Raw genomic sequence first — 10861 nt, forward strand, 5'->3', positions numbered from 1 at the left:
ACGAGATGGGGTTGCATAAACATGATTAACAAGCCACTGTGGTTTGTTAATCATGGCCTACAGCTCAATGCATTCCATAAGCTCAGTCAACTTCGAAAAAGTGTTTTCCAATAAACTATCCTTAGATAAATCATACCTTAACAATGGTTTCAGGGAATATTCCTAGGCCTATTTCAATGATAGGAAGTGATTTCTTCCTATGCTGATTTGAAAACCTTTAAATATTGGCACTTTTCGAAATTTTACACACAAAAAGGTGTATGTAGCAAGGTAGCCATTAGAGCAGTGGTTCGCAGCCTTCCCAATGCCACAGGTTCCTCATGTTGTGGTGACCTCAAACCATAAAATTATTTTTCATAGCTGTAATTTTGCCACAGTTATGAATCGTAATGTAAATATCTGATATGCGGGATGCATTTTCATTATTACAAATTGGACACAATTAAAACATAGTGATTAATCACAAAAACAATATGCAATTATATATTGTGAAAAGGTTTGCTAATGAAAATTATATATATATATATATACATACATACATACATACATACATACATACATATATATATATATATATATACATACATACATACACACACACACACACACACACATATATATATATAGTCACAACCCCTGGTAAGCCCCAACAATGGGAGGAAGCCAACTGCCTCCATCATCCGTCAATCGGCTTGTCACAAGAGTCCACCACGATAGAAACCCAATATTTTTACTGTTGCCTTTGTTATATTTGTGTTTTTTTAATTTGTGCTGATAAATAAATAAAGGGAGACCAGCACAGATCCATTTCAAGCTATTTAGCTCTCATCAGCTAGCCATACCCTCACTGGGATTCGAACCTGTGCTGTATTGCATCTTAGGCAAACGTCTTAGCCATTAAGTCACAGGTCTCCTCCTTATCAGCTGACCTTGTTACAAAAAGTCCATGAAACATTTCAGTTGGTAAATAAAATAAAACAGAGAAGAAAGACAGTAAAAAAAAAATGGGTCAAAGAGAAATACATTACTAGGTTGCACATCCCCTCCTATTTTTCATCTTGTCCTGTTGGTTCTTTATGATTTATCAATTGTTGTTTGTAACTAATGATTGTAACTATTATTATGACCTATGACCCTATCATATCTCCTTGTGAATGGACGGAAGTTTTTACAGAAAAGGGAAAACCCGAATGTCTGGAGCCAGCTGCTGCAGAGCGCCCACGTGAACTTCTGAGTCTCCGAGGAGGAGGCAGCAGCTGCGGACTGAAGGGACATCGTTGCCATCCTTCCTGCCTCGGTTCTCGGCTCCTTCTTCCCGGCCTCCCCTCCCCTCGCCGCTGGGAGACTGAGCCCAGCCCGGCCACCTCTCAGGGTGCCGCCTCGCTGGCATTTGCATGCTCCATTCTCCCCCCTCCCCTCCCCACGTCAAGCGCAGCCGTCTGATCCGCCTACCGATGCCTCTCGTGTTGCAATTGGCTGGGCACCAGCTGTCCTTGTATAGCCGTTCCTGTCAGGTAGCCCCTCCCTTTCGCAAGGCAGCGCCCGCCGCCGCTCCCTTGGCTCCAAACAGTGGCGTGCAGGTGTCTCGGTTCCTAAAGCCATCGAAAATATGTCTTTTCCGATAGGTGACCCCTGTGAAAGGGTCGTTCGACCCCCCAAAGGGGGGGTCGCGACCCACAGGTTGAGAACCGCTGCATTAGAGGCATGTGTGACCTAGATGTTTGCATTTCCGAAAAGGAATCTTAGAATAGAATAGAATTTTATTATTTGTATGCCGCCCTTCTCCGGGAGGACTCAGGGCGGCGAACAATTCAAGGGGGGAAAAGGGGAACATAAAAAACAAAATACAAATAATAAAAATAAGCAACAGTCGCACAACCACACATGTCGAGAGGGGAGGGGAACTCATCACCCCCAGGCCTGCCGGCAAAGCCAGGTTTTGACGGCTTTTCGGAAGGCCTGGAGAGAGGTGAGGGTCCGAATCCCTGCGGGGAGTTCATTCCAGAGGGCCGGAGCTGCCACAGAGAAGGCCCTCCTCCGGGTAATAGCCAGATGACATTGGTTGGTAGACGGAACCCGGAGGAGGCCAACTCTGTGAGATCTAATGGGTCTGTGGGAGGTAATTGGCAGCAGGCGGTCTCTCAAGTACCCAGATCCAATACCATGAAGGGCTTTATAAGTTACGGAGGTTAAAAAAGGTTAAGTTTTAAGAACACTGCTTGTAAAAAGCCAACAGATTTATATTCATCTTTTAAGCAAATAAGCAAATATGTATATAAACATAAACATGGGCTTAAGCTGCAAATGAGGAAGAAAATGGGAGAGAATGGGTTTACCAGTTGGAAAATAAGAATAGCAACTAACACATACAACAATTGTCTCATCTCTTTACCTCTTTTCAGACTCCACAGAACAGTTCTAAGAGACTTTTTTTCTTTTGCTTAGAGAATTTTGGATACAAGCCATTATTATGACCTTTTAGGCTGCACAGTATATTCTGTACTTAATTTTCAGGTGTAACTGCTGGAATTGATTTACATAGACCACATTTTCTGACTGAATTCTTTTGAAGCGAGCCTCTTCCCTTCCCTCTCTGACAAGAAAAGGAGTTGATGTTTAAGAAAACTTGTAAAACAAGTAAATAAAGCATCACTATGTGGCAAATCCTTTTCCCTACGCGATGGGAATACGAAGATAAAAGCAATATTGATGAATATTGCCTTATCCTAACTCCACATGAACTTGTATTATTAACTTTACTTGATTGGGATCTCCCTGAGTAACCATAATGAAAACAATAAAAGGAAAAACATTCAGAAAAAAAATGGGAATGGATTTACAGAACAAACTTGCACCATTGTGTGGATGACATGCTGTTTGTATTCCTCTGAAAAGCATCTAGCTGACTGTTCTGGCCCCCCCTCTGTCCGGGAATGAACGCAGACACAGGCTTAGCTGTTTGCCACTCTTTATTCACAGCAATTATTATCCTGTTGGCTGAAAGCCCAGACACGACTCACTGGCAAGACGTTGGCAGCAACCCAGACTCCAACAGACACGGGAACGCAAGGCAGACCAGACAAGGAGTTCTCCAGATTAGTACGAACGGTTGTGTCCTGCAAAAGCACTCCTCCCAAAGTCTCTTCTTATATACTCTCTTGGGAGGGGCCAAGCCACAACCACCTGGGCTTGATTATCTTTTATGAGTCTGTCTCCGTAATTGCTGCCTCCGTTTCTCCCCCCTTCGTTGCCTGGCATCAGGGACAAACTCCCTTTGATCTTCCCCACTGCTCCATGCCTCAGGCGCCTCCTGGTGGCCAACCAGCCTCTCTGGTCCCTGCTCTGAGTCTGAACCCCGCCCAGGGTCCTCCACATCTTCCCTAGCAGACTCATAGGGGTCCTCGCTATCGGAGTCCATCGGCAGCTCCAACGGCTCCTGCTGGTCCACAACACTGACCTTAACCAATCTTACTAAAATTAATATTTGGCTAGACTGGGGAGCCCAGGAAAAAAAAGAGCGTAGGAATCTAATTTGATTGTTGCCAAGAAATTTATCATTGCCGATAAATATATGTAGTAGTATATATGTCCAAGCCTGATAATTGAAAGGATCTTTAATTTTATCCCATAAGAGAGAGACAGAGAGAGAAAAAAACCCTGAAGATTGTAAAATCCAAGCAAATAATATTTAATATGTTAGCTGGACATAACCATAAACTGGTTTAATGAACATTCCACTGATTTCAATGGGATTAATTAAAGATGGTATTCAAACAGTGTTTTCTCTGGACAGATTAACAACTACTATCAGAAAAATGGTCTTTTTTTTACCTCTGCACATATTGTCCAAAGTCTGGTTGGAGATCTGGGTGCACAGTATTTTCCAAAGCAACACAGGAGTAGGTTGGGAAGGGGAGGAGAAATTTTAATGTGAAATGTTGACCTTGAGCCTACTTGCAATCAAAATATGTTTTGGTGCAGGGGCCAATGAAAAAGGCATTTGGCTTCAATGCGTAATTATATTTAATGATGACATGGAAGAGGCATCGTATGCAGTCTGTATAATCATGCCCTACCCACATACTTCACAGAGCATCTAATTTGCTATACTTGGTTGGTTAGATTAAATGTGAATCAAGAGAGTATCTACCCCGCTCTTATCTTCATTCTGCATCACTTATTCCGGTGTTCTGCCTAACCCCATAGCTGCACCAGCCAGTTTGACTAGTTCCTCAGTAATATAAGAAACACAAGAAGGAATTGAGTAATTGTATGTATGTATGTATATGTATATGCATATGTAAATGTGTGTGTGTGTGTATATATCTATATCTATATATATATCTATATATCTATATGTATCTATGTATCTATGTATCTATGTATATCTATCTATCTATCTATCTATCTATATCTATCTCTATCTATCTATCTATCTATCTATCTATCTATCATCTATCATCTATCATCTATCATCTATCTATCTATCTATATAACCTTGTGGCTTAGTGGTTAACACAACTGCTTAATATGTAATACAGCACAGGTTCAAATCCCAGTAAGGGTATGGCTAGCTGATGAGAGCTAAATAGCTTGAAATAGATCTATACTAGTCTCCCTTTATTTATTTATTCATCAGCACAAATGCAACACAAATGTAACAAAGGCAACAGTAAAAATAATGGCTTTCTGTCGTGATGGTCTCTTGTGACGAGCCGATAGACAGAGAAAGGAAGCATTATGCCTCCTCCCATATTTGGGCATACCAGGGGTTGTGACACTAAATACATACATTTATATATATGTTTGGGTGTGTGTTTGTAGACCGTATTTTTGGAGTATAAGACATACCGGAGTATAAGACGCACCAAGATTTTGAAGAGGTAAATTTTAAAAAGAAAATTTTGGCACTCTGCACACCTCCCAAACCCTCTGCACACCTCATTTTTTTCTAAAGAATGGGCCATGCAGAGAGTTTAAGAGGACTGCAAACTGCTCCTGGGGTCGCCCCCCCCCAAAATGAGCAAAAAACGGTCCCTCTTTGCCAAAAAAAGAGCATGCATAGCCTTTAGCCAGCTTGTAGAATGCTCCTGGGGGCAAAAACAAGCAAAAATGGCCTGTTTTTTGCTCGTTTCTGCCCTCCCCATCCTAAGGTACACTTTGCAGGCCTCTGAAACCCTCTGCACGTCCATTTTTTGTGAAGGGGCAGGGTTTCGGGAGCCAAAAATGCTGTATTCAGTGTATCGCATCACCATATGAAAACACAACCAACGACGACATGAGGCTTATAACATAAACATTTTTTTTTAAGAAAAAGATATCCAAGATGTGTTCTGAAGACAATACTCACGTAGTGCATACAAGGAAAGGGTTATTCCAGCCAGGCAAAACCCTTCAAAAAACCTGAGTGTGCTGAACATGGTCACATTCACTGAGAGGGCCACTGTCAGTCCAAATATTAAGATGAGCAACACTGAGAAGAGCAGCACCGTACGACGACCCACCCTGTAAAAATAAGAGAGGAACAATAGGAAATGTGCATTTATGCGTTACAGGTTCCATATTATCCATTTGCAAATTAGAACGCTGCACTGGGTACAATGTTCTCCAGCCAATTTCAAGGAATCCATGATCGCAAACACTCTCTTGTCAAAACATTCCCAAAATGTTTTGGGAACAATATCTTACTGGAAGATTTATGATTCAGATTGGGTGTATTTTAAAAAAAAGAAAGAACCAACAGCAATTATATAAATTGATTTTGGAGCCTCCCCGATGTAGAATATAAACTGTGGTATGAAAAGAGAATATGTCTGAAGAAGCTTTGTTGCCTTCTATCCCTTTTGAAAAATGCCCGCATTAAAAAAAAGTTCATCCTGGCTAAAAATCACGTCAAACTTTGGCTGATATTCTATTGCTGCTAGTTATTTATTTTTAAAGTTTATATGTGTCCCTTCAATGCTAGGTTTTCCTGGTCCACAAAAATGAATGTCCTGGAATGCCTCGAGCAACTTCAACCAAACTTATTTATTTATTATTAGTTAGACTTCTATACCGCTTAATAGGGCTTTCAGCCCTCTCTAAGCGGTTTACAAATTTTTTTTTAGCAAATTGAGTCAGCATATATTGCCCCCACAGTCTGGGTCCTCATTTCACCCACCTCGGAAGGATGGAAGGCTGAGTCAACCTTGAGCCGGTGAGATTTGAACCGCTGAACCGCAGATCACAGTCAGCTGAAGTGGCCTGCAGTACTGCACTCTAACCACTGCGCCACCTCGGCTCTCTTATTCATTAAGATAATGAATCCTTCGATATTTTTATGGAGACAGTCTTTTACTTTAACAACTGCATTAAAGTAGGACATAAAGTGAGATTTGGACATTAAGTGTGAAACCTACTGGGTCAGGATGGAGAGCCTCTCGGGGCCCCTTTACTTCTATATTAAAAAGCCACATAGGCAGAGTTGGAGCTTGCAAAAGAACAGGAAGCAGGTGCCTAACCACAAGATGTTCTAGCCAACGTCCCTATGTCAAAACCTATGTCAAAAGTCCAAACCACGAGGTTCAATTGAAGTTTGTTAATGACACGTATTCCATAACAAAAGGAGAAGTAAGACCCCATCTCCTTATAAGGTTTTCTCCTCAAGGGAACCACTAACAAATGAGTTAAGTGTTTCCGTGTTACGCTGCCTTTGAGAATGTATAAGAACGTGTGCTTCGATAATTAAGGTGGTTCAGAACTTGCAATGCTAGCCATGGGCTCGCTCTCTGAACCTGGCTGCCAAATAAACTTTTCCTGTATCCTGAGAAGTCTAAAGCCTGTCATTTTCTGCAACAGCATTGTTTAGTGACTGTTTAAAGTTATGATGATGCTGAAAAGGTAACTTTACAAACAGTCCTTGCGCTTAACAACCACAGCAGTGGTCCTCAGTCATGTGATCATCCTTTGCAAGCTTCACAACTAGTTTCCAGAGAGCCGAGGTGGCGCAGTGGTTAAATGCAGCACTGCAGGCTACTTCAGCTGACTGTTATCTGCAGTTCGGCGGTTCAAATCTCACCGGCTCAAGGTTGACTCAGCCTTCCATCCTTCCAAGGTGGGTGAAATGAGGACCCAGACTGTGGGGGCGATATGCTGACTCTGTAAACCGCTTAGAGAGGGTTGAAAGCCCTATGAAGCGGTATATAAGTCTAACTGCTATTGCTATTGCTATTCCAACAAGCAGAGTTGGTAGAGGAGCCAGCAGTAAAACCTTAAATCATGATCACATGATGTCTCACTTAACGACTGAGGGTAATTTACTTAATGACCACAGCAAAAGTGGTCTCCTAAGTCTGGTGCAGTCATATGGCTATTTGCATAATGACGGCATTACTTAGCAATGGATTTACCGGGCCCAATTGTGGTTAAATAAGGATTACCTGGATTATGTGGAATCCAAAGGAATTCTTGGCAATAAACATAATTGGAGGTTGGTTCTTTGCTTTAGAACATGCTGGTTTCACTTTTAATTTTATTTTTAAAAAGCCTTTAAGCCACAGAAAAGTAACTGGGATCTGGAAGGTGAAAAGGAAGATTTCCATAGCTGTATGGTGCTCATAAATATAATGTTGGACCTACTGGCAGAAAATTGGTGGATTATAAATATTTTGATCAAAATCTGGCTTTAAAAAAAGATGATGGGTTTATAGCCAATGATGGCTTTCTCCTGGCAGTATAAAATCTACCATCAAAAAGAAATTCTTCCTTTGCCTCCTCAACTCACCGCAAACTTCACCAAATTTCCTCCAGAATTTTGAGAGGGCCTTTGGAGAAGATCTGAGGAATGCTGGAGGAATGGATAGGAGAAGAAAGAGAAGCAATATGTCCTGTTGCTTCCGCAGATATATTTGTAGATGGTTAGATAAATCCCATACATCGTTTTTCTTAGGATTACTATTTATAGCACTACACTTTTTAAGTTTTTCTAAAATGTGAATTTATCTCGTTCAACGAGAACATTAGTGAAAACATTAAAAAGAAGGAAAATGTGTTAGTGAGTACTGCAACAAGGTGAAAATAAAAACAGGAAAAAAACACTATGCCTGTGTAATATACTTTTTGTGTGTGTTGTTCTTCCAAAACCTATGGAATTGCATTAAGCAGCCAGTGAATTGTGTTGGTATATTTCACATAACCAACTTGGTTCCACCACAAAACCGTGGTAGACTAAAGCGCGCTCGACAAAAGCGCGTACCTGACGTCATCACAGCGCGACGAAAACATCACGCTGTGAGCGGTAAACTTAAAATTAAAGCGAAAACCTTACCCTAACCCCCCCAAACCTAACCCTAAACCTAACCCTAAACCTAACCCTTAACCTAACCCTAAACCTAACCCTAACCCTTAACCTAACGCTAAACCTAACGCTAACCCTTAACCTAACCCTAACCCTAACCCTAACGCTTAACGTAACCCTAAACCTAAACCTAACCCTTAACCTAACCCTAACCCTAAACCTAACCCTTACCTTTACATGAATCGGCTTGCTTTAAAATCACTTTTTAAAATCTCTGTGGTCGTATTTGTCGCGCTGCTGATGACGTCAGGTACGCGCTTTAATCGGGCGCGCTTTAGTGGACCGCGGTTTTGTCGTGCCACGAACCAACTTAATAGTATTTTTTTAAAAAATACCTTAGAATAAACCTACTTAACATTATAGTTTCTTAAACGTCCATTCACCACATAACTACCCCCTAATCTACCCACAGGAAGACAATTCGAAAAGGATTTTTAGAAAATAATTTGTTTTGGGTTTTTTTTTTAAAGGAAATTAAAAAATAATTGAGTCCCTAAACTACTCTGATTTCCAAATCAGCCAGATCTAGCTAGGAAGCAGAAGCAATGATATTTATGCTAACTCTACAGTGGATTACAGCCGTTATCCAGCTAAAAAGTCCCAATATCTAATCCAGATTCAGGTACCTAGCATGCTTAATAAAACATAGTCACAGTCTCTGCCGGTTACCAAGCAACTATAAAATGCTCCTATCAAACCTCTAAATCATAATTCTATGTCATGGTATTGTTTACCCAATTCAAATCGCCATTAATCCTCTAAAACCTGAAGAAAATACAAGCATCTTATTTGGACGATTTTCTGACGATTGCTGATGAATATATAATTCTGAGTAAATAGGCAAAGTATAAGGCACATTTGTTTGGCTTTAGTTAATATTACACTGATGCGTCTTCCCTCCCTTTTCTATTAAATTCTTGATCAAAACAAGCTCCCTGAAAAGCTGCTTGGCCAAATTATCAATTAGGGGAAGTGTCAAGCTATGACATCAAGGCAAATGGAAATATGTGAAGCGGATGCTGGCGAATTTTTGCCAAGATAGGACTCCTGGCATTAGGAGCTGCAAATGTAAATCCGGAATGCATTTCATTACGTAGCAGCATATGGTATAAAAGCTGTTTGAATTGCATGGAGACATGTATGAATGTATACCTCTCTCTGCATTCCCAAACATGTAATGGCTGAAAAATATATATAGAAAAAATATATAGAATGAAAGATTTTTATTGTGTGCTTTTCTAAATTTAAGAATGAAAGTAATCCCTTGTTTCATTCTTTATTATTGGATGTTTCACTTCAATTTTATCTACAAATTCCTAGTTCTTTTCTTACTAGCAATGAAGTCAGCGGCTATAGTGAAATAAATATTTAACTGCATTAAAATTCCTTACAGGGATAGAATATTTTAGGTAAGAAGTCCTGTCGTTTTCTCTAAACTACCTCAATAGCTGGGAGATATTGGAAGCTGAATTTCAACATAAAATGGAGCTGAAAATAGCTTTAATTCAAGCCATCCTTATTATCTCAAATGCCTTCTTTTATTTTTTTAAAATTACTTTATTTAGCACAGCAACAATACCAATCAACGGCAAGCCATTTGTGAAACACTGTGCTTGTGTATGCGTGCATAAACTTTACTGAAGATTCTTATATTGATAAAAGTTAGGCGTAAAAATATATATATAAACCAGTTAGGAAAATGTGCAGAACCAATTAGAGAATGAGAAGAAGAAAAAGATAGTTAAAGAAATTACTTTTGATCTTATTCGCAATTGCAAATGAATGTATTATCCCTTCTCCCCTTTTAAAATTATATTACAGAAATTCCATTGCATGTTCAACCCTTTTTTTAATTTAGAAAATACAAAGATGACCATTTCTCTTTTTTCCCCATTTTCAGCAAAAAAACCTCATAGAGGTTTTTCAGTCTTTTAATAAAAGCACCTGTGGTTTTATCCTGAACAAGACAGGTAACTTTTTCTGATTTCTGCTAATTCTACTATCTTTAGAATCCATTCCTCTATTGCGGGTATGAAATACTGGGGTTTTGTGCATTGAAATGGAAAAGTATGGGGGGAAATTCAAACATAACCGGAGGTGAGAAAATGTCATTTCCTCATGGAAAGCAATTTTGTAGTGGTTTTAGTTAAACTTACCAATCAGCTATACATCCTGTTATTAGGTAGCCAAAGATTAATCCTACAAGCAGAGAAAACTTCGCAATGTGAACTTTCCAGGCAGAGTCACAGACCAGATCCCACTAAAAGAAACAGAAAGAAAGAAAGATGATGCATTTAAAGTGGATAGGGTTATTTTCATATACTTGGAGCAAAATCACATATAACTGTCTAGCACAGGTAGTCCTCTGTTCTGACCCCCCTCATCCCACACCAACACACTTCGAGTCAGATAAGTTATGGCCTTTAATTAACATCCCCTTTTGCAACCTTCTGACAAACAAAGTTAATGGGGAAGCCAGATTCCCTTAACAACCATGCTGCTAACTCAGTGGTGGGTTACTACTGC

The 10861-nt window shown here is 40.0% G+C and overlaps 1 protein-coding gene across 1 annotated transcript in view; it reads right to left on the reverse strand.

The window, feature by feature from the left end:
- Nucleotides 1-10861, reverse strand: part of LOC116512823 (solute carrier family 22 member 23-like) — a 125093-nt gene that overhangs the window by 68386 nt on the left and 45846 nt on the right. Inside the window, exons 2-3 of the mRNA XM_032223509.1 lie at nucleotides 10492-10595; nucleotides 5351-5505 (exon numbers count right to left, since the gene is read on the reverse strand). Of these exons, the coding sequence (XP_032079400.1) occupies nucleotides 5351-5505; nucleotides 10492-10595 (259 nt within the window). The remainder of the gene's footprint in view (nucleotides 1-5350; nucleotides 5506-10491; nucleotides 10596-10861) is intronic.

Source organism: Thamnophis elegans, chromosome 8, assembly GCF_009769535.1.
Source record: "Thamnophis elegans isolate rThaEle1 chromosome 8, rThaEle1.pri, whole genome shotgun sequence".
NCBI classification, from domain to species: Eukaryota; Metazoa; Chordata; class Lepidosauria; order Squamata; family Colubridae; genus Thamnophis; species Thamnophis elegans.